The following is a 23,493-nucleotide window of genomic DNA, read 5'->3' on the forward strand; positions in this document are numbered from 1 at the left end:
TACTTTTATTTATGTATTTAAGACACACTATGGTAGCATCTATCTGGTGATAGACCCAGGCATTTGCACTATACTTTTATTTATGTATTTAAGACACACCATGCTACCAACTATCTGGTGATAGACCCAGGCATTTGCACTATACTTTTATTTATGTATTTAAGACACACTATGCTACCAACTATCTGGTGATAGACCCAGGCATTTGCACTATACTTTTATTTATGTATTTAAGACACACTATGCTACCAACTATCTGGTGATAGACCCAGGCATTTGCACTATACTTTTATTTATGTATTTAAGACACACTATGCTACCAACTATCTGGTGATAGACCCAGGCATTTGCACTATACTTTTATTTATGTATTTAAGACACACCATGCTACCAACTATCTGGTGATAGACCCAGGCATTTGCACTATACTTTTATTTATGTATTTAAGACACACTATGGTACCAACTATCTGGTGATAGACCCAGGCATTTGCACTATACTTTTATTTATGTATTTAAGACACACCATGCTACCAACTATCTGGTGATAGACCCAGGCATTTTTACTATACTTTTATTTATGTATTTAAGACACACTATGGTAGCATCTATCTGGTGATAGACCCAGGCATTTGCACTATACTTTTATTTATGTATTTAAGACACACTATGCTACCAACTATCTGGTGACAGACCCAGGCATTTGCACTATACTTTTATTTATGTATTTAAGACACACTATGGTAGCATCTATCTGGTGATAGACCCAGGCATTTGCACTATACTTTTATTTATGTATTTAAGACACACCATGCTACCAACTATCTGGTGATAGACCCAGGCATTTGCACTATACTTTTATTTATGTATTTAAGACACACTATGGTAGCATCTATCTGGTGATAGACCCAGGCATTTGCACTATACTTTTATTTATGTATTTAAGACACACCATGCTACCAACTATCTGGTGATAGACCCAGGCATTTGCACTATACTTTTATTTATGTATTTAAGACACACTATGCTACCAACTATCTGGTGACAGACCCAGGCATTTGCACTATACTTTTATTTATGTATTTAAGACACACTATGGTAGCATCTATCTGGTGATAGACCCAGGCATTTGCACTATACTTTTATTTATGTATTTAAGACACACCATGCTACCAACTATCTGGTGATAGACCCAGGCATTTGCACTATACTTTTATTTATGTATTTAAGACACACTATGGTAGCATCTATCTGGTGATAGACCCAGGCATTTGCACTATACTTTTATTTATGTATTTAAGACACACTATGCTAGCATCTATCTGGTGATAGACCCAGGCATTTGCACTATACTTTTATTTATGTATTTAAGACACACCATGCTACCAACTATCTGGTGATAGACCCAGGCATTTGCACTATACTTTTATTTATGTATTTAAGACACACTATGCTACCAACTATCTGGTGATAGACCCAGGGCATTTGCACTATACTTTTATTTATGTATTTAAGACACACTATGCTAGCATCTATCTGGTGATAGACCCAGGGCATTTGCACTATACTTTTATTTATGTATTTAAGACACACTATGCTAGCATCTATCTGGTGATAGACCCAGGCATTTGCACTATACTTTTATTTATGTATTTAAGACACACTATGGTACCATCTATCTGGTGACAGACCCAGGCATTTGCACTATACTTTTATTTATGTATTTAAGACACACTATGGTACCATCTATCTGGTGACAGACCCAGGCATTTGCACTATACTTTTATTTATGTATTTAAGACACACTATGGTAGCATCTATCTGGTGATAGACCCAGGCATTTGCACTATACTTTTATTTATGTATTTAAGACACACTATGGTAGCATCTATCTGGTGATAGACCCAGGCATTTGCACTATACTTTTATTTATGTATTTAAGACACACTATGGTAGCATCTATCTGGTGATAGACCCAGGCATTTGCACTATACTTTTATTTATGTATTTAAGACACACTATGCTAGCATCTATCTGGTGATAGACCCAGGCATTTTTACTATACTTTTATTTATGTATTTGAGACACACTATGGTAGCATCTATCTGGTGATAGACCCAGGCATTTGCACTATACTTTTATTTATGTATTTAAGACACACTATGCTAGCAACTATCTGGTGATAGACCCAGGCTTCAGTGCAGTTGTGTGACCACAGCTCACTGCAGTCTTCATCTCCTGGGCTCAAGCAATTCTCCCACCCCCTTCCTGGGTGCAGCCACACAGTGTGTACCACCACGCCCACTAATTTGTTTGTATTTTTTGTAGAGACGAAGTCTTTCTAGGTTGCCCAGTCAAGGTTGGTCTTGAACTCCTGGGCTCAAGCGACCCACTTGCCTTCGCCTCCCAAAACTCTGGGATTACAGGCGCAAACCACGGTGCTCAGCCTGCACTACTCTTATCATATAATTTACTTCTACATTTGCTAGAAATTCCTTAGCACATTGTTATTATTTTTGCTTTAGGTAGTCAACTTTTAACGTGATTCCACGACAAGAAAAAATCCGCCTTCTATGTCCCATTTCCGGTGTCCTTTAGTCCTGTGTAGACCTAAACGTCTGCCTGAACGCCTTCCTTTAACACGAAGGTCCTCAGCCCCTTGGTCAAAGACAGGTTAGGAACCGGGCCCCACAGCAGGAGGTGAGCGGCTGGCGGGCGGGTGGGCAAGGGGAGCGCCATCTGTATTTACGGCATTAGATTCTCACAGGTGAGCAAACCTTATTGAGAACTACAGATGCAGGGGATCCAGGTTGCATGCTCCTCATGAGAAGCTAATGCCGGTGATCTGTCACTGGCTCCCATCACATGTGTTGGGGCCGCCTAGTTGCAGGAAAGCAAGCTCAGGCCCCCCACCGATCTTGCATGATGGTGAGTTGTACAATTGTTCCAATATGTATTACGATGTAATAATAATAAATATAAAGTGCACAGTAAATGGAACGTGCTAGAATCATCCCAAAACCGTCCCCCTGCCTCCGGTCCCAGGAAAAATTGTCTTCCACAAGATGAGTCCCCAGTGCCAAAAAGGCTGGGAGCCGCCGCCTTCACATTTCTTCCAGTGCCCGTCTGCCACTGCTGCACCTTTTCTGCCTTTGGCATCTGAAAAAGTCTTTGACTTGCCTTCATTTAGGCTGGGCATTTAATTTCAAATTGACAGGTGGGATTTCTGTTTGTTTTGTATTTTGAACGCGGCTTCAGCGTCCCAGCTGGGACTGTTACTGACAAGAATATTCTGTACATAATGTCTGATTTTAATTTTTTTCTCTGTCATTAGTGCAAAGCAACTGGATGATGCCTCCTTGATGCAGCGTTCTTCATATTTCTATGCTTAGCGGTTCACTGAATCCCTGGGTTCTGCAGGTTTACACTTTGCGGCGAATTTGAAAACATCGTGGCAACCGTTTCCTGCATATCTGTTCCTGTCCCTGCTTCCTTTCTTCTGTGACCCTAATGGCACACAGAGAGTGTAGGGCTGTTGGCCCCACAGGGTCGTGGGGCGTCCCTTATGCTGTGCTGAGGTGCAGGATATGAGAAGTAAAGAGACAGGAAGCTGAAGAACTGATGAAGAGCAGCTGGACTCGGGGGACCGCGCCACCTATGAGGGGAGACAGGCGAGGCCCCAAATGCTCATAAGCATCTGTATTTATTAGGTACAAGCAGGGGGCAGGGTGGTGAGTGAGGTCATCATCTATAGTCTTAGTGATAGGGCATACATAATCATGTGAGTCACAAGCAAGGGGGCCAGCCCACTATGTCACCTGGGCAGAGAGGTGGGCCGTGCACAGTAGGGGGCTGTGCCGTCCACAGTAGTAGAGGGTTGTGTACAGAAAAGCGGTCCAACCCCATTAGGTCACCGAGGCAAGTAGGTGGACTGTGTGCAACAGGTGTTGTGAGCAACACTTCTTATCTGGGGACTGGAGACGTCAAAGGATTTCTAACAGAAGGATACTGTAAGCCCATGCACTGGGAGCTGACAGACATGTGCTCTTCTCTTAAGATATTTATGGGAGGATGATCTGAGCTAGCACAGAAGCGAGAAAAGACTAACAGGGTGTACAGCCGCCGTGACTGGTCACATCAGAGGGGTTCTTCTCCCTCGGTTATTTGCGGGATCTCAGGCCTGAGGCCTGCTTTCCACAGGAACTGGATGCGGGTACCACAGCTCCTTTCTCAGGAGGAGAGGCTCTTGCTCCAAGCTTGCCATACAGCGTGTCCCCTTTCAGACAGGGACGCCACCGCCTGGGGCTTTGGTTCTCGTCCTGGTCTGGCTGTTTTCCCATGTGCTGCTTCTGTTCTGTGACTGCTCTGGGCATTCCTCCTACTACAAACTACTGTATGATTATGTGGAAGGATTCTATAAATCACACTAAATGTGTTGGTACAGCTCCGACTACATCCGTTATATGATTATGTAGAAAGAGTATATGGGACTAAGCATGATTATATATATAAACTAGATACAGTAAGCAGTGAGTTATTACACGATTATATAAAAAGAGTATATGGACTAAGTATGATTATATATATAAGCTAGATACAGTAAGCCGTGAGTTATTACATGATTATATAGAAAGAGTATATGGACTAAGTATGATTATATATATAAGCTAGATACAGTAAGCAGTGAGTTATTACATGATTATATAGGAAGATTAAATGGACTAAGTATGATTATATATATAAACTAGATACAGTAAGCAGTGAGTTATTACATGATTATATAGAAAGATTATATGGACTAAGTATGATTATATAAACTAGATACAGTAAGCAGTGAGTTATTACATGATTATATAGAAAGATTATATGGACTAAGTATGATTATATAAACTAGATACAGTAAGCAGTGAGTTATTACATGATTATATAGAAAGATTATATGGACTAAGTATGATTATATAAACTAGATACAGTAAGCAGTGAGTTATTACATGATTATATAGAAAGATTATATGGACTAAGTATGATTATATATACAAACTAGATACAGTAAGCAGTGAGTTATTACATGATTATATAGAAAGATTATATGAACTAAGTATGATTATATATATAAGCTAGATACAGTAAGCAGTGAGTTATTACATGATTATATAGAAAGATTATATGGACTAAGTATGATTTTATATATATAAACTAGATACAGTAAACAGTGAGTTATTACATGATTATATAGAAAGATTATATGGACTAAGTATGATTTTATATATATAAGCTAGATACAGTAAGCAGTGAGTTATTACATGATTATATAGAAAGATTATATGGACTAAGTATGATTATATATAAGCTAGATACAGTAAGCAGTGAGTTATACTCAGGCACTAATTGTGCCTGGGGTCTGCACAGTTCTCCTTCCTCGGTGCCCATGGGGGGTGTTACCCACAAGAGAGCAGCCCGCAGCTCCCACATGCTCTGTTCCCACTGGCAGTCTTGGCTTTTCTTCTGTGATTCCTTTATATTTTTATTTTATTTTATTGTGTGTGTAAATATGTATATGTGTGTATATGTATTTATGTGTATGTGTGTGTGTATATATATGAGACAGAGTCTTGCACTGTCACCCAGGCTGGAGTGCAGTGGCATGATCTCGACTCACTGAAACCTCCACCTCCTGAGTTCAAGCGATTCCCCTGCCTCAGCCTCCCAAGTAGCTGGGATTACAGGCATGTGCCACCACACCTGGCTAAGTTTTGTATTTTTAGTAGAGATGGCATTTCATCATGTTGCCCAGACTGGTCTTGAACTCCTGACCTCATGTGATCTGCCCACCTTGGCCTCCCAAAGTGCTGGGATTCCAGGCATGAGCCAGTGCCCCTGGCCCTGTGACACCTTCTTAGTAGTTTCTAATGCTGAGCTTCCGTTCACTCATCTGTCGTCTGTAATCTGCTGTTCACCTCACACTGTGCATTTTTCACCTTAAACCTATTTCTCATATTTTAGAAGTTTGATTTGTGTCTTTTAAAACTGCTATGCCCCATCATATATGTTCATGCTTTTCAAACACGCAAAATTCACTTACAAATCTGTGTTAACATGCTTGCCTACTAAGACTTCATCTGTGTGACCTATGTTTTCTTCCCCTGTGCCTCCCATTTTCCTGTTTCTTTGCATGCCTGGTGAGGTGCATTTGATGTCAGACATTTTATTGAATGAATTTTGTATTGACGGGAGTGGGACTGTCTTTGTATTCTTTTAAATAAAGATGGAGTTTCGCTCTTGTTGCCCAGGCTGGAATGCAGTGGCGTGACCTCCGCTCACCGCAACCTCCACCTCCCAAGTTCAAGCAATTCTCCTGCCTCAGCCTCCCAAGTAGCTGGTGACATGCGTCACCATGCCGGGCTAATTTTTTGTATTTTTAGTAGAGGTGGGGGTTCTCCATGTTGATCAGGCTAGTCTCAAAGTCCCAATCTCAGGTGATCTGCCTGTCTCAGCCTCCCAAAGTTCTGGGATTACAGGTGTGAGCCACCACGCACCCAGCCTTCTTTTAAATAATTTTAAGGTTTTTTCTTGGATGCAGTTGAGTTGGAGACAGATCCTTTCAAGGCATGCACTGAGGCTTTGCTGGTTGCGTTGAACTTGGTCTTTAGCCTGGGACTGATCTGACTGGCCTTTGAGGTGGTTCCCTTCTGAGTCCACAGCTGGATGGTGGGTGCAGGACGGGCTTCTCCTCCCCCTGCACCCCGGAGCACGCTTCCCACCGGGGTGAGCTCTGGGAATTGTTTACGGCTCCTTGCCAGCGGTTCCTTCCATGTTTTGGGGGAGGTTCCTCAAATGCTGCCATAATTGGTCCTGGGCTAAGGACTCAGGGAAGCCTCTGGGCCTCTCCCTCCTCCCCTGTCCGCTGCTCTTTCCTCTCCAGCCTCCTGCCCTGTGACTTCAGCGGCCCCGCCAGGACGCTCCACTCTGCTCATCCGGAGGCCCTGGGCTCTCTCCAGGCCCCTCCCTGCCCCCATCCTGCAGCTCACTTCATTTCTGTCGGTTCTTTAAGGGATCACTGCCCGGTGCTGCCCGTCCACTGTTGAGTCATGGCTAAAAACATGTTGTTTTGTGTATTTGGCCTCGTATTTAGTTAAGACGGGAGGGTTAATTCATAGCGGTCTGAGGCTGAAGCCCGCGACACACTCCGGTTCTGACCTATGCGTTCATTTTACGCCTCTTCTCTCACCAGAGTGTGAGCTCTATGGGGCGGGAATATTCTGGAACGTCTGCTGGTTTTATTCTCTGTCCTCTCCCCGGCTCCTGGTACGCTAGGGCGCGCGTTACCGCTCGGCAAACAGAACGACGAACTGGCCTAGTGTGTCGGGACCCAGGGGTTTCACCCGGAACCAGAGCCCGCTTGCCCAGCAGACATGCGGTATTCTGCACCTCAGGCCCGCAAAAATGCTTTAAAGTAAAAAATGAGAAAAGAAAATGTTTTATTTTCTTTCTCACATTGGAAAAAAATGAAAACTTTAGGACCCAGGAAATTCGATTACATTTTGCCAAAAACAGAACCAACAATCTAAGTATTTAATGTAAAGATAATTATTAACATTAAGGTTATGATGGTGAGAGGACCCCGGAGCACGGGGCTGCCTTCCAGCTTTGCTAGCGGGGACCAGCGCGGAGGCTGAGCGGGCGGCGCCAGGGACCCCGCAGGCCGAAGGGCACCGGCTCTGGAGCTGCTAGGACTGCGCTGGAGGAGCGCGGGGCGGGGACGGCAGGGTGGGGCGCCGAGCCACGCAGCGTGGGCGAGCGGGCGGAGGCGGCTGCGGGGAAGGCTGGGCTGCCGCGGGTCCAGGTGAAGATGGTCTGCGCAGTGTCCGGGCAGAACACGTGGGTCTGAGGGTCGCCAGGGAGTCACTGCGTGACGGCCTCTGTGTCGGAGATACAGGTGCCTGGGCTGGCGTGGGGGTCCGAGCGCTCGCCCCACGAGCCAGCCGTCCGGGGGCGGGGTGGGGGCGGGGCCTGCAGTGAGCTGGGCTTGGTGGGTAGCCCAGGAGGCGGGGAAGGGGCGGGGCCGCGGCGGGGGCCGGCGGTGATCTGTGGTTGGTGAGTGGCTTGAGAGGCGAGGCAGGGGCGGGGAAGGGGCGGGGCCTGTGGCAAACGGCTTGGTAGGGGCCCAAGAGGCGGGGCTGGGGCGGGGCCTGCGATGAGCTTGGCTCGGTGGGTCTCCACGGAGGCGGGGAAGGGGCGGGGCCTGTGGGGAGCTCTCGCTGGGCGGACCGTTCCGAGGGCGGGACTGGCGCTGGGCCTGCGGTGGGCATCTGGCGATGCGGCACGGGTGCTGCGGGGCATACAGACGCGCGTTCAATTTGACCGAGGGAGGCACTTACTGGCGAGCGGCCGCGGGGACTCCCAGGCGCGGCGGTGCCTCAAGGTGGTGAAGGTCACAGGTGAGGTCACCCTAATAATTCTGCTCGCGCCCAGAGCCCTCCCCTCGACCCGGGACCGCAGTCTTTGGGGCGGGGCTCTATTAGAGGGGGCGGGAAGCTCCGAGCCGCAGGCCTCGCGGGACTCTGGCCTTTGGCATCCTGGGGTTGGCCTGGCAAATGTGTTATGAAAAACAGATTTGTTGTTTTCAGGACGGGATAAGTCTAATTTCGTCCTCCAGTACGGGGATCGACGGCTGAGAATCCCCGCGGGGGATGGGGAATCATAATCCAACCCCCACCTCCCCGCTGTAAACCTGTTTTCAGAGAGGAGGCATACCCATTCCAAACACCAGGCCCAGCCTGCTTCTTCCGGTCTGGCCCAAGTGCCCTGGGCGTGGGAGGGGGGGCGGGCGCTCAAAATGCATTCCCCACAAGCTGGGAACAGCTCATCACTGCTGGGGAGCTTCTGCAGTGGCTGAGGACTCAGACAGCCCTAACCAGGGCTCTGGAGGTCTTCCTGGAAGAAGGGGCACCAAGTAGGGACACCCCAGGAGCAGAGGGGAGGGAAACAGCAAGATGAGACCCAGGCCTCGGGCCCAGTCCTGCCATGGCTAGTCATCCGTCCCCAGGGCCCTGTGTGGGATGGGGGCGAGGACCAGCTCCCATAGGACCTCTGCAGCAACCATCCCCTGGGTAAAGGCCTTGTTTGGGGCGGCATTTAAGGTCCCTCTGCCTCCCCTTAGCACTGCCCACCCCCACTCCTTCTCTGGCACTGCCCCTCATTCTCCTCCCATCCCTCCCCCTCCCCTGTCCAGCGCTGCCCACCCCCACTCCTTCTCTGGCACTGCCCCTCATTCTCCTCCCATTCCTCCCCTCCCCTGTCCAGCGCTGCCCACCCCCACTCCTTCTCTGGCACTGCCCCTCATTCTCCTCCCATCCCTCCCCCTCCCCTTAGCACTTCCCACCCCCACTCCTTCTCTGGCACTGCCCCTCATTCTCCTCCCATCCTCCCCCTCCCCTGTCCAGCGCTCCCCTCTTGTCCCATCCCAAGTGTCTCCTCTGGGAAACCTTTCCTGACACCCACTGAGTTGGGTGGCTCCTCTGCCCACCCTCATCCCTGCCCAGGCCCCCATGGGTCCTTCAGGGCCCAGCACTGACCACCTGTCTTTGCCCCCGCTGTGCAGGGCTGCAGGACTCCCGCGGCAGCTGTGGGAGGCAGGCCCAGCCCCGCGTCTTCCGCCCACCACCCTGAGTTGGATCCAGGGCTCTCTGCTGTCCACCTCCCCACTTCCACGCTGTCCTCCTGCCTGCAGCCATGATGCCCCTGCTCACCCTGTTCCTGGTGGCCCTCATGGGACTACCTCTGGGTAAGATGGACAAAGGACAGAGGGATGGACAGGCCCATGTTGAGGGCAGGTGGGCTGAAAGTAGGGAAAGAGGCCAGAATTCCCAGCAACCACTCCTCCTTCCAGCCCCCTGCCCTGGGGAAGGTGATGGGCTGGGGGCCTGATGGCTGGAGGAGGGGACTTTCCTGTTCTGTGACCCCGTTCCCTTCCCGCCCATCTGCCGGCCCAGCCCCGGCCCTGGACTGCCATGTGTGTGCCTACAATGGAGACAACTGCTTCAACCCTGTTCGCTGCCCGGCTATGGTCGCCTACTGCATGACCACGCGCACCTGTGAGTCTGGGGGCCCTGCATGGCCCTGCCTGGGGAGCACGAGGAGGGGGGTTCTGCCCTGCTCCTGAGCATGTAGGGGTCCTGAGGAAGGAGGCCTTCCCCAGATCCTGTCGTGAAGCTCCAAGTTGAGGGCCCTCCCCTCATGGCCTTGCATGCTGGGGTGGGGCCGGCTGTGCCCCTGGCCCTCTACGGGGAGCTGACTCACCAACCCACCCCCCTGCAGACTACACCCCCACCAGGATGAAGGTGAGCAAGTCCTGCGTACCCAGCTGCTTCGAGACCGTGTACGATGGCTACTCCAAGCACGCGTCCACCACCTCTTGCTGCCAATATGACCTCTGTAACGGCGCCGGCTTTGCCGCCCCAGCGACCCTGGCCCTGGCCCCCATCCTCCTGGCCACCCTCTGGGGTCTGCTCTAAAGCCCCCCAGGCAGACCCAGTCAAGAACAAAGCTCTCAGGAGACACTGCTGCACCCTCGCACCCCGCTCGCCCCACCTCACTCTCTGCCCTCCCTGAGACCTCCTCAGCCATGCCCAGGGCCTGGGCCTGTGGCCAAGAGGACGCCTGACCCCAGCCACCTCTCCCCCAACCACCACCGACCTCACTTCGAGGCCTTGACCTTTGGTTTCCTAAAGACTGATGTGTGGGGTCCCAAAAGTGTCTGGCCTTGGTGGGCTCAGCCCCTCGCCTGTCCAGGGCTGGGGGCTTCTGGCACAGTGCTGTTTATGGGCAGGGACCCAGTCAGACGAGGAGCACTGAGCAAATGGGTGCTGTGATCAAGCTCACCTTCTGGGAAGGCCCCTGCCTCCGCCTGCCAGGCTGTGCTGGGGCAGGGAAAGATGAGGGACTTGGTGAGGACTCCAGAGGAAGAACTCTTCCAGGCCAAGGACGGCTGCCATACTTCCTCCTGAGGCCAGGAGCTGCGGGGCGGGTGCGGGACCCAGCTGCGAGAGGAAGGCCTTGGGCACTGTCCTTCCTGGCAGCGAGGAAGGCTGCCAGGCCGCCTGGGAACCACCCCTCGCAGGGGAGGGGGCGGCTCTGCCTCAGCAGGCCCCCAAGACCTCCGAAGCTGCAGAGGCTTTTCCAGGTCCAATAAGGGGGTCTGTGTCCTCTCTGTCAAACCCCTTGACCTTTCCCACCCCCTCACAGGGAGGGCACCGGGCCTGAGGCTGGCAGGAGCTGGGCTGTGCTATATTTGGTGTGTCCTGGTCGCTGCCCAGGCCAGTGCTATTCTGGGCAGGAAGGGAAAGGGGCAGGGCAGGGCAGGTGGCCTGCTGAGGCCTGGTCCACAATCACAGCAGCACCTGGTGGAGCAGGGCTGGGAGCTGCACCGATAGGCCCGGGGTCAGGAGCAGCGTGGGGCAGGCAAGGGCGTGGGGAGGTGGGAGCGTGCTGCCCTCTTGTGGCCACAAGAGGGCAGGGGTGAGGTGGGCGGAGACCAAGCCCCTCCCCACAGCGGGACTGGGTCAGTGAGTGGGTGCCCCAGCGCCTTGCACCTGGGACTGCTTTGGCAGGGAGGGTAGGGCGGAAGCCCCAGCTGGGGGTGGGGATTCCTAGAGCCTCCCAGGGAATGGGGGCATGAGACCTTTTAGTGCCATGAGTCACGCTGCAGCCGAGGCCCCCACCTGAGCAGTGCCCCCCGGCTCTGGTGTCCTCAGAGGAGCTCTTCAAGCCGTCCTGCAGGGGCAGGATGGAAACAGACGTCCGTGCAGTGATACTGCCCCTGCCCCAAAGTGTGGCCCTGGTCGGGGAGCCCCTGCTGGAAATGGCATCTTGAGAGCTTTGATGTGGGACCCCGGGGGGATGGGGGATGACAGTCTGCATGCACCCCAGGGGTCTCCCTGCAGCCAGTCTGCATGCAGGCTGCGTTCTGCTCCTGGGGCTGGGGCTGATTGTCGGCCCTGAGGACATGAGGACAGGAGGGGGGCAGAGTCTTTTGCCGAGACACCCGGTTCCTCTGGAGGAGAGCAGTGTGGGAACGGGCCTGGAATGGGAGGAATGTGACTCCCCAGAGTGAAGATGGGCATCGTACAGGCCAGGAGCTGGGAAGGAGCTGCTGCCAGCATGCCCCTCGCCCCTACCCCCAGAGCAGGCCTGGCCTGGGGCGGCTGCGAGAGTGCCAGGTGCCTCCTGAGGCCTCTCACCTGCAGCCGGCAAGGCCTCGAAATGTTTGCTGGGAGGGAAGTGGCTTTGGGCCCTCCAGCCCCAAAGGCTCCCTGTCCTTGGGAAGCCTGGGAACAGTCACTGCACCTCGAGCAAGCCTCTAGTCCAGTCGGGTGACTTCCTGGGCCAGGGCTGGGAGGGGCTCCCCAATCAGGTCCTCCCTGTCTCATGGCTCAGTGGGGTGATGGGGAGGAGGCCTGGCCACCCGAGGCTCAGCGGCAGCTGAGAACAAGGAGCTGCAGGAGCTTCGAGTGCCATGGTGTTGAGGGGTGGGGTGGGCAGCTTCTTACCCCTGCCTCCTGCCTCCATCTGTCCACCGTTCCCCCACCCTGACCTGCCCCAGCTCCACACCGACAGCCCTGTCCCCAGCCCCACAGACCGTACTGCATGGCTGGCCTGCCCTGGTCACCTGGCACAGAGCACACAGGAGGTGAATGCTGGCCAGGCCCGCTCCTGGGGAGTCCATGGTGTGCCGCAGGGTCCGGGCAGCAGCGCCAGCGGAAACCACACCAGTACGCGGGTCCCGTTGGGTCCATCAAGGTGGCGGTGGACGGGGGCCCCCCACTGCACTGTGGCTCTGAGCACTGAATAGAAGCCCTGCAAGATGGGAGCCATTATCCTGCCCCCTTGATGGGGAGGAAACTGAAGCACAGGGAGGTGAAACAGCTGCCCCCAGTAGCACCTCCTGGCCCTTTCACCACCCAGGCACCATGGCGCAGCTGCTTCTCCCACCAGCTGGGGTTCCTTGGACCCCCAAGCCTGGGAAGGGGTAGGTAAGTTTGCAAAATGGAAAGCTTAGAAGAAGCAACGTGGAACGGGAGGTTTGAGAATCCCTGGGTCATAGGGTAAGCCTCGGCGCTGCCTGTGGGTGCCAGGCTAAGTGGGAGTAGAGGGAGAGGTGCCAGCCACCCCAGGGGCCCGGTAACCCTCAGCACCGCCTCTGGGTGCCAGGCTAAGTGGGAGTAGAGGGAGAGGTACCGGCCACCCTGGGGGCCCAGTTCCCACTTCGGGTATCTCACTGGCAGAACCGAGGGCCCCTCGATGGGGTACATGCCCAGGGCTATCTGTGCCGCTGTCTGTGTGTCCTGGAAGTTCCAAGTGGCTCAGGAGTGGCTGCTTGGGAGGCTCTGGCTCCCTAGATGTTATACCTTCTCCTGGGAACTGGAATCAGCCGCTAAGAAGAAGCGAGAGCTGCAGGGGGTGACCTTGGGCTGGGACCTGGGGACGTGGCCAGGTCAGCATGGCCAGATCTAGCAGGAAACCAGATCTAGCAGGAGCGCCGGTCTGGCCTGGGGTCTATGGGGGCGGAGCTGCAGCCCTGGGCAGGCTTCCTCCAGGTGGGGGTCCCGGGGAAGTGGGGCCGGGCCTGCTGCGACCTCCCCCAGGTAGTGTCTGATTCACCTTCTCTCATGAAGGTGATTAGGTTCAAAATTCTAAAACTCTGAAAATGGTCAGAAGAAGCAGAGAGGCCCCCATGTTGGACATGCCAGGCTGTTCTGCGGGTGCTTGGTTTCACTACTCGTGGGCATAAGTGTTGGCTAAACGGATGGCGCCTTTCCCTCCTGTCTTATGTCCTGGGGTCCAGGCACTTCCTAAGGCCATGCCCTGCTGCTAATGCTTGCCCAACCCTAACCCTAACCAGGACATGGACTTCCACCCCCAGGCCGCTCTCTCCCTGGCCCACCATGTACCCAGCACCCAGGAGAGGTCCAGCCAGCATCTCACTGAGCAGTGAATAAATGAACAGATTCTCATTGTCTCACTGCAGCCCCACTGCCTCGGCCTGAGCTCAGGCCTCGCCTTTCCAGCCTGGCTGGGCGGGCCCTCCGGCCTCCACGCAGCTGCACTCCTGTCTACCCCACCCAGTCCAGGCCCTGGGCTTTTCTTGCCTCCTCCAGGTTTGGCCTGTCCCCTGAGCCAGGCCTGGGAGGGAGACAGGCTGGGCTCCTGAGGCTTGCCGAGTATTGCCCCTCGTTCTGTGGGAGAGAGGCTGACCCCCCTAAGCCATCTAGGGGAAGACAAGCCCCTGGGGAAGGCTGGGGGTTCTGGGTAAGGGAGGTGGGACCCCAGGACCCCATCCCACCATCTCTGACCTCTCTGGCTACCTAGTTCCTGACCCCAGCTTCTCAACTCCCCAGGACCGAGGGCCTGCACCTGCCCACTCCTCTTTCAGCATCTCCCTCCTTCTGGGCCCACCTCCCAGCCCTAAGGAGCCCCCCAGACAGAAAGGTGGACGGAAGCCATGTGGGCAGCCCAAGAGACACACAGAGGCCCCTGGTTGTTGGGGCTGACTGCTACAGACAGGCCCTTCGGGGTCCTAGCCCCTCATCAGCCTTTGGAGGAATCGCCGATGGCTCCCGCTGTCCAGGGTGTCCCTTCTGGGCTCTTACTTTATCCTTTGGTCCCCTTTTATTACCAAGGGCCCTTCTGCCCCCCCCCCCCACTCCTGTGCACAGATCCTGGGGCATTAGTGACAGGGTGTCAATGGCCGTGATTGCTTGTACAGAAGACGGAGAGGCTGATCACGCCATGCTCCCTCTGCTCTCCCAGCCCTGGGAGGGATGAAATGGGAAAGTTCTGGCCTCTCTGGAGGAGGTCTTGTCATCCAGCTCACTCTAGGGTGGGAGTACAGGTGAGGGTCTCTGGCTTCCACCCAGCCCTGAGCCTCAGGTGCATTTTGAGGAGAAAGGGGTGGGCTGGTAGCTGGTGCCAGACTCTCCTTCCCAGCCACTGAGGGAGATCGGCCTGTGGCGGTCGTCTGCCTGGTGCCAGGCTGTTTTATGGGATCCTCCATCCCATCGCCCAGGGTTAGCCCTACTTATGGATAAGGAAAGATGGCTCATGAGGTTACACAGGCCCGCCTGGAGGCCTAAGGAGCAAGCTCTGGGGCCAGCATGGCCCCAGACTGCCTGGACCCCAGCCCGGCTCCTTGGCTAAGCCTGGCTGCCGGGTGACTCAGACCCACAGAGTCTGTTGCAAGGGTGAGGGCCAGGGCGGGTGCCAGCAGGTATAAGGCAGCCGGCCAGGGTGCCCAGAGCCCCACCTCGCCAGGAGAACATGCAGCTGCACCAGGGGCTCCTGCTGGCCGCCGTCCTGAGCCTGCCACTGGGTGAGTCCTGGGCTGGTCCACCTGCTCAGGCCCCTGTCACTCTAGCCCAAACCCCTGTCCCCCAGCCCTGGGCTGTGACTGCCAGCTTGGAGAACCCATTCCGGTTCTCCTACCAGCTGCCAGTTGCAGCTGTCCTCCCAAGGCCTCCTGGAATCCCACAGGCCCATCCAGCTCAGCCCCAGCCCCCGCACTGACCCCCACACTTTTCAGGGTGCACAGCCCTTGGCTCAAACCTCCCTTCCTCTCCTGAGACCTCTCCGTCCACAGCGATGCCTTCACACACGCACCTTTGCGTGCGCGCACAATCTGAATGTGCCCCTCCAGCCCTCCTGGGCCTGGCCTCCAGCTGGCTTGTCTCCTGGGGCTGCTCTCCCTGGACTCCCTCCTCCCTCCCCCAGGAAAACCAAGTCCCTCTGCTCGCCCATCCGCAGTCCCTCCTCCTGAGTCCTCTCCTCTGCCCCCCCCACCTGCTTCCCTGGGCGATTTTACCCACTCTGCATCCCCCAACCCTCACCCCCACAGTGCCCGCGTCCACTACGGCTGGCCCCGGACCCCCAGCTTCAGATCCCTTGCCCAGGGCCTTCCTGGGGGACCCAGGGGGTGACCTCTCAAGCACAGCCATGCATACCTGGCCTTGGCATCCCCAGCAGGGCCGGGCACTTTCTGTTGGCAGGGCATCTTCACCCCCACCCTGAGGCCTCAACAAAAGCAGCTGGCCCCTTGATCTTCCCACCACAGGAGCCAGCACAGGAGCCCCAGGGGCCAAGCCTCTGCTTCCCTGGCTGTGGGTGGGAGGCCCTGGGCAGCCCATTCCTCCTAGGCCCTGAATCAGCAGGCAGTGGAGCGTCAGTGAGTCCCTGCACTGGCTCAGCTGTCTTACGTACCTCCAGTCTCCATCCCCAGGGGCGCCCTCCTGGCCTATGAGAGGCTGAGCCACTGGCTCTGAGGACTGCTGCAGGGTCAGGAGGGGAGACCAGCTCTGTGCTGAAGGTCCCAGACACACATGGGGGACTCAGCGTGACCTGGAGAAAGTCTTTATCACCATCAGGGCTGGACACGTGGTCATGTGGCACATCACAGGAGCCTTTGCCTGGATGCCCAGTGCCCACAGACTCCCCTTGGACCCAGAGGCCCCTCCCTGCTGAAATCCTACCTGCCCCTCAAGGAACAAGCCCCAGGCTGTCTCACTGCTCTTCCAGCTGGAGGACTGGGGAGCCTCTCTCAGGGGCACACACATCCCCAGTCTTTGCTGGGTGTCTGCTCTCTGCCACCCACGGACAGCACGGTCTCCCTGAGGGGGCCAGCCTGCTTCGGAGCCAGCACAGGAGCCCCAGTGGGAAAGACCTGCCGCCAGCCACGCAGCTGCACCCAGAGCCATCCCACCATCCCGCTTTCCTTCCAGTTTTTCCTGCCCCTCCCTTACCTGCTGCTTCCCCCTCCTCCTCTCTCTCTTCCATCTCACTCCTTCCCTTCCTTCCTTCCTCTCCTCCTCCCTCTCTTCCTCCCTCCTCTTCTCACCTCAACATCCCCTCTGTCCCTCCCTCTCTCCCTGTGTGTCAGGCACCAGTCTGAACACTGTCCCTGTGTCCCCACAGTCACCATCGAGCAGCATTTCCTGTTTGAAGCTAAAATTCTCTCTGCCTCCCTCAGAATCTCATCGATGAAAATGAAAACCCTCTGTGTAATCCCAGCACTTTGGGAGGCCGAGGCGGGTGGATCACAAGGTCAAGAGATCAAGACCATCCTGGTCAACGTGGTGAAACCCCGTCTCTATTAAAAATACAAAAAATTAGCTGGGCGTGGTGGTGCACACCTGTAATCCCAGCTACTCAGGAGGCTGAGGCAGGAGAATTGCCTGAACCCAGGAGGCAGAGGTTGCAGTGAGCCAAGATCGTGCCATTGCACTCCAGCCTGGGCAACGAGAGCGAAACTCCGTCTCAAAAAGAAGAAAAGGAAAAAAAAAAAAGAAAACCCTCTTATAAGGGACAGAATTATTTTTCTTGTTAACCCAGCCTGAACATCCCCACCCCCGGAATTCATTCATCCTGCAAGCCTCTCCTGGACCCCATTGCATGCAGGGAAGGGAGCACTGAGGAGTGGGTAGAACCCCCCACCCTGCCTCAGAGGCCCTCATGCTTGGGTGGGGGTGAGGAGGGAGCCCTGAGCACAGTCACACGCAACAGGGACACTGATGCCAGCTGGGGCAGGACGATGCAGCTCACGGTGGCTGTGTCAGAGTTGGGGCTGTTCACTCTGCCCTGGAAACCCAGGAGGCCTTCCTGGAGATGGCATTTGCACTTGGGCTTGTTTGCTCAGAGGGCAGAAAGAGCAGCAAGTTTGAAGCCAGGGAGGCGTTGGGAGGGTGGGTGTGTGCAGGGGTGCAGGCAGGGGCTGGTTCTCTCCATGGCACCCTTATCCTCACCTCTTCCTTCCAGTGCCCCAGCCTTTTGCCCGTCTTCCCTGCTACCCCTTACCCCAGCCAGCTGTGGCCTGTGGCAGCCAGTGTCCAGCAGAGCATGTCCGGCTTATTGGCTGCCACTGGGTTGGATGTGACAGCCAAGGGAAGCTTCAAGCCTCTTTGGTGGGAAGAGGCAGGGCGGCGCTTGCAGGTGGCTGTCACCACCTTTCTCGCCCGAAGGTGTGGTCTCAGCTTGCTCTCTGGGGCTGGCAGAGGAACTAAAGTTGATGGCAGGTGCCAGCCATGGTGGAAATTTCCCATCTGTGTCACCCTCTCCGTGGTGCCTCGGTGGAGGATTCCACCCTCAGGACCCAGGGGTGACCAGAGGAATCTGGCAGGGCCTGGCATGTGCTGAGGTCTGAGTCAGCTCAGCGCTGGTGTGTGCAGAGCCATGCTGACAGGAACCCGGGCTTGGAGCCGGGCTGACTGCAGCCGACTCCAGCCCTTCTTCACCTTGGTAACCGTGAGGCGGGGGGCCCGGCAGAGAGGGGACAGGGTGTCCTGAGGCTGGGCTACCTGGGCACAGCTCGAGAGGAAGCCAGGGCCAGAGCCCGAAGGGTATCTGTAACACAGCAGCCCTCACGTCCTGTGGTGACGCCATCCACCCTGCTACCCTGCAGGTGCTATGCAGAGGGAGCAGGCCCATGGCCAGCAGGCATTAGGGACTCTGTTTACCCAGGCCTGGGTATGTGAACCGGGGGTGAAGACAGGAAGGGAGGGATGGAGGATGTTTGAGGCTGGGAAATGGAGGGAGGCGACCCGGGAGGAGAGGACAAAGACGGGGACGAAGAGGGGCAGAGAGCAGGCAGGGAAGCCCCTTGCTGGGGGTGCCCAGGAGGGCTGGCGGGCCTTGGGGGTGGGGGTGCCCAAAGCAGAGAGCAGGATGGCTGGGCAGACCCACAGTGGCGCTGGTGGGAGAACTAGTGTCTCCTGAGCTCGCAGTCCTCCTGGGTAAAGTGAGGCAGAGCTCGGGCGCTGCCACGTCCTGGTCGCCCTTGCCCTGGGCCCCCCTGTGGAGGCAGGAACCGCCCCATCATCTCAGCCACCAGAATCCAGTCCCTGGGGTCTCAAGGGTCCCGCCCAGTGCCTGGAGGCAAAAGTGGGCAGAAAGCGCATCTCAGGGCTCCTCCACCTCCCCCCACACACCCACCCAGGGCCCAAACAGCCCAGGCTGCTGCACCCCCACTCCCCTGGGACATCACACTGCCTGGCCCCACCTGCCTGAGGCTCCTTCCTGGGCAAGGATGCAACGAGCTGGCTCCAGCTGCAGGGACAGCTAACACCCCAGGATGAGGGACAGTGGCCCAGCTCCTGAGAGGGCTGAATCACAGGGTTGGGAGACTGGTCCCTGAGAAGGGACATGGCGTGCTGGGTGGAGCTGAGTGGGCGCTGTCACTGCAGAAGTGGCCCACACCTGACTCCCACCCCCTGTTTGTGTCCTGTCTGCCCACACTGCAGCTCAAGCCATGTGGTGTCACCAGTGCCAGGGCTTCGGAGGGTGCTCCCGTGCGTTCAGATGCCCCAGGGACTCCACCCACTGCACCACTATTGCCACCCGTGAGTGGGGACCTTGGTGGGCTGCCCACACCCTTCTTGCCCAGATGGGAAGATGTGGGCTCAGAGGGGGACAGAGCCTGATCCAGGCCCCCAGGAAGTTAGAAGCATAGAGGGCAGTGTCCGCTACCCATGCGCAGGGAAGGGTATGAGGGAGGGCCACCACATCTGCCCCGGGAGTGCCTGCATGCCACACGTGCCTGGGGCATCGGACCCTCCACCCTGCGGCAGACGGGGCAGTGGGTCTGGGCAAGTCAGAGCCTCAGGGAGCTCCATGCTTTCTCTCCTGACCACTCAGCGGGCCCGAAAAACCCCTGGGACTTGCCTCTGGTCACCAAGTCGTGCCGCAGGGGCTGCCCCGACATCCAGAGCCTGGGCCTGGGCCCCTACGTGTCCATTGCTTGCTGCCAGGCCAACCTCTGCAACCGGTACTGACGGCCGCCCTCCTCCAGGACCCTGGACACTCAGCCCCACGGCCCCACCCCCGGCCTGGCGCTCAGGGCCGCCTCCCTCGAGCCTGGCCAGACCACACCTCCCGGACTCTGCAATCACCATCCAGCACCATTGTCCTCGGGAAGTCCTTCATGGAGTCCTGCCTAAATCTGCTGCTGTCCGAGCCGGGGGCCCTTCGTACTTGCCATCCCTCCCAGTCCTGGCCTCCCCCCAATAAAATGTGATTGCATCACTTTACACAAGCTATCCAGTGAGCATGGAACCCCGCCATCCTGGGCTTGGAGGTGGAGTGGAGTGGATGGGGGGGTGCCTTGCTCCCTCACCTCAGGCTAAACTCTCCCACCCCACCCCTACCTGCCCTTATCGCCTCCAGCAGGCCCTCCCACCTCCAGCCAACTGTCAGGCCTGAAGGGCACGGGGCCCAGGCCCCCCACCAGGCAGCTGCGGCTCCTGAAGCAGCCACAGTGGAAGGTGGAGCTGGGGCCCAGAAGGAGCCCCCACCCCAGAGCGGGCAGAGAAAGGATGTCAAGCCATGTGGTGTCACCAGTGCCAGGGCTTCGGAGGGTGCTCCTGTGCGTTCAGATGCCCCAGGGACTCCACCCACTGCACCACTATTGCCACTCCCCTGGGACATCAGCTGAGGATGCCCCAGCTGAGACGTGGAGGCTGTGCAGGGTGGGGGAAGGGAGGTGGGGGCCCTTGACAAAGAGCTGCAGCAGGCCTTCTGGGTAGGGAGGGGAGGATGGAGGGGAGAGGGGTGAGGGGGGCTGGGGCATCCTCACCCTAATAGAAACCCCTGCCCCTCTCGAGGAGCCCCCAGTTCTGGCAGGGAACACTACCTCCAGCTCCTCTGGGCCACTGGGTACCCAGCACGCAGGGCAGGGCGCTGGGGAATGATGCTGGAGTGGAATGAATCAGGCAGCTGTGGCCGCCCATCGCAGGGTTCACTCACTAGGCAAACATAGTGTCATGTGAGCTTCCGGTGCCAAGGCTGAATGAGACCCCCACATAAGCCCGGTACTGCCCTCGAAGAGACCCTCCGAGGCGAGTCAATACCGCAGGACACGGCTCCCTCCCTCCCCCGCCCCGGCCCCCCACACAGAGTTAGCACCTGCCAAGAAACCACTGCCAGGCCCTTCCCTTGGCCTTTCTCATTCTCACCTTGGCAAAGTTCTCACGAGAAATCATCTGAGGCAAGTGTCAGGCTGCTCCACAGGAGGGGGTGTCCCAGGCAGGGCCCCCCACAGTTAGGTGCAGGACTGTCAGAGTAGCCCGGGGCACAGAGGAAGACACACACCTGGGCCCTGGAGATGCCCAGATAAGCCCAAGAATCGAGGTGACAATGGAGTGCTTCTCATATCTGCGGGGGAGGGACGGGGCACGCGGGCAGCCACTGCCGCTGGGCACCGCGGAGGGAACAAGGTGAGGCTGGGTCCTCACCTCTCTCTATAGCCAAAGGCATTCCAGCGGAATCAGAGGTTTCCATGTAAAAAGAGGAGATGTTTAAATGCTAGACAATTCAGCATAGAAAAGCGAGATGCATTCCAGAAGGGATTGGACAGAGTCACTGTAAACACAGCAGTTCCACCCCTAGGCCGGGCCCGAGAGAAGCAAACATGCGGCCACACAGAAGCTTGTGCACAAACATTCGCAGCGGCGGTTTCCACGGCAGGCAAAGGTGGAAAAGCCCAAATGCCCATCAGCCGATGGACAGATCCATACCACGGAACGTCATTCAGCCACCTAAAGGAACGGAGCACCAATCCACGCCAAAACACGGGGGCCTTGGAAACACGACAACAGGCCAAGCAGAGGCCGGTTCTATTTCTGGAAATGGCTGGAATAGGGAGCACTACAGGGAGGAAAAGGAGGTGGGCGGTTGGCAGGGAGTGGCGGCCGTTATTAAGAAACAGGGAGAGGCCGGGAGCGGCAGCTCATGCCTGTAACCCCAGCGCTTTGGGGAGGCCGAGGAGGGCAGATCACCTGAGGTCAGGAGTTTGAGACCTACCTGGCCAACATGGTGAGACCCTGTCTCCACGAAAAACACAAAAATTAGCCAGGCGTGGTGGCACATGTCTGTTATCCCAGCTACAGGGGAGCCTGAGGCAGGAGAATCGCTTAAACCTGGGAGGCAGAGGTTGTAGTGAGCTGAGATCACGCCACTGTATTCCAGCCTGGGCCACAGAGCAAGACTGCATCTTAAAAAACAAACAAAGGCCGTGCGTGGTGGCTCAAGCCTGTAATCCCAGCACTTTGGGAGGCCAAGGTGGGTGGATCACGAGGTCAAGAGATCGAGACCATCCTGGTCAACATGGTGAAACCCTGTCTTTACTAAAAATACAAAAAATTAGCTGAGCACGGTGGCGCGTGCCTGTAATCCCAGCTACTCGGGAGGCTGAGGCAGAATTGCCTGAACCCAGGAGGTGGAGGTTGCGGTGAGCCGAGATCAAACCATTGCACTCCAGCCTGGGTAACAAGAGCAATACTCCGTCTCAAACAAACAAACAAACAAAAAGAAATAGGGAAAAACCAGTGTGCTTTCCCTACTCTCATGCGGTATAGGACTTCACCCCATCACCAAAGCGTGTGTGTACTTCTCTCCACCAGCAAACAACCCAGTGGACACCGGCTGGGTGTTCTCAACACACTTCTGACTTCATCCCCATGGAGGTCAAGTCAGATCCCTCAGGACGGGTCCCCTGAGACAAGCCTCACTTCCAGTCCAAAGCCCCGGGTGTGGCCTGTGCTTCTGACTCACCTGCCATGACTCAGGGTTCCCACGACCCCCACTTCAGGTTTGATAACGGTCTGGAGCGGCTCACAGGACGCAGGGACACACTGAGCTGCGTTTACCCATTTATGACCCAGGCTGTAATGAAGGTGCGGATGCACCGCATGGGGAGGAGACCCAGGGGGCAGGCAGGCGGAGGGCAAGGAGCTCCCAGGCCCTCCTGGCGCCACCTCCAGGCACCTGCGAGAGTTCTGCTACCGGAAGCTCCCTGAACCCTGTCCTTTTGGGAAATTGACCGAGGAGGCTTGATTACATAGGCATGATTGATTAAACCACTGGCCACTGATCAACCCGACCTGCAGCCCCTCCCCTGCCCTGCCTCTAATCCTGCCGGCCCCCATCCCAAGGCTCCCTGGAGACCCCCAGTCACCAGTCCTCTCATTAGTGTACAAAAGATGCCCTCGTCACTCCTGAGATTCCAAAGGTTTTAGGAGCTGTATGTCAGGAAACCAACATATCCATCTCACAATCTCACAAGATAAGCATTTCACGATGTCGCAGGAATGGAGCGACGACGGTGCTACAGCATTCAGGCTTCTTTTCAAGGTGATGAAAATGAGCCCAAACTGTGCACATACTAAAAACCACTGAGTTGCTGAAGTGCACCCTTCAAACGGGGGAGTGGCTGCTTCACAAAGCATATTCAGTAAAGCTACTGGAAATTTTTAAAAAGAAATACAAGACACAAAACTCGATTGGGATTCATAAATACTACCTAAAAACCTAAAAAGATAAAGTAAGAATACTGTAAACAAACTGGAAGACAAGACACACTAGGAAATACGCCCCATGCATGTAACGCACGATTCCCTCCACACACAGTGTCCATGAAAAGAGTCAGACCCTGTAAAATATTTGAAGACATTTATTC

General features: G+C 55.6%; 2 protein-coding genes across 4 annotated transcripts; both read left to right on the forward strand.

Annotated features, from left to right (window-relative positions):
* Positions 1–7,794: 7,794 nt before the first annotated feature.
* LYNX1 (Ly6/neurotoxin 1) lies at positions 7,795–14,016 on the forward strand. 2 transcript variants are annotated; one of them, XM_008983135.5, is made up of 4 exons: positions 7,795–7,935; positions 9,601–9,783; positions 9,992–10,093; positions 10,317–14,016. In XM_008983135.5, exons 2-4 carry the CDS (start codon positions 9,732–9,734, stop codon positions 10,511–10,513), a joined length of 351 nt encoding a protein of 116 aa, XP_008981383.1. In that variant the 5' UTR covers positions 7,795–7,935; positions 9,601–9,731; the 3' UTR covers positions 10,514–14,016. The 2 variants fall into 2 exon arrangements, with proteins under 2 accessions (XP_008981383.1, XP_002759226.1); XM_002759180.6 differs by lacking the exon at positions 7,795–7,935 and adding an exon at positions 8,280–8,437.
* Positions 14,017–15,298: 1,282 nt separating this feature from the next.
* SLURP2 (secreted LY6/PLAUR domain containing 2) lies at positions 15,299–20,068 on the forward strand. 2 transcript variants are annotated; one of them, XM_035276510.3, is made up of 3 exons: positions 15,299–15,366; positions 19,283–19,381; positions 19,677–20,068. In XM_035276510.3, the coding sequence occupies exons 1-3, from the start codon at positions 15,315–15,317 to the stop codon at positions 19,811–19,813; spliced, it is 288 nt and encodes a 95-aa protein (XP_035132401.1). In that variant the 5' UTR covers positions 15,299–15,314; the 3' UTR covers positions 19,814–20,068. The 2 variants fall into 2 exon arrangements, with proteins under 2 accessions (XP_035132401.1, XP_078209128.1); XM_078353002.1 differs by having other exon boundaries at positions 19,831–20,068.
* Positions 20,069–23,493: the final 3,425 nt, after the last annotated feature.

Source organism: Callithrix jacchus, chromosome 16, assembly GCF_049354715.1.
Source record: "Callithrix jacchus isolate 240 chromosome 16, calJac240_pri, whole genome shotgun sequence".
Lineage (NCBI taxonomy): Eukaryota > Metazoa > Chordata > Mammalia > Primates > Cebidae > Callithrix > Callithrix jacchus.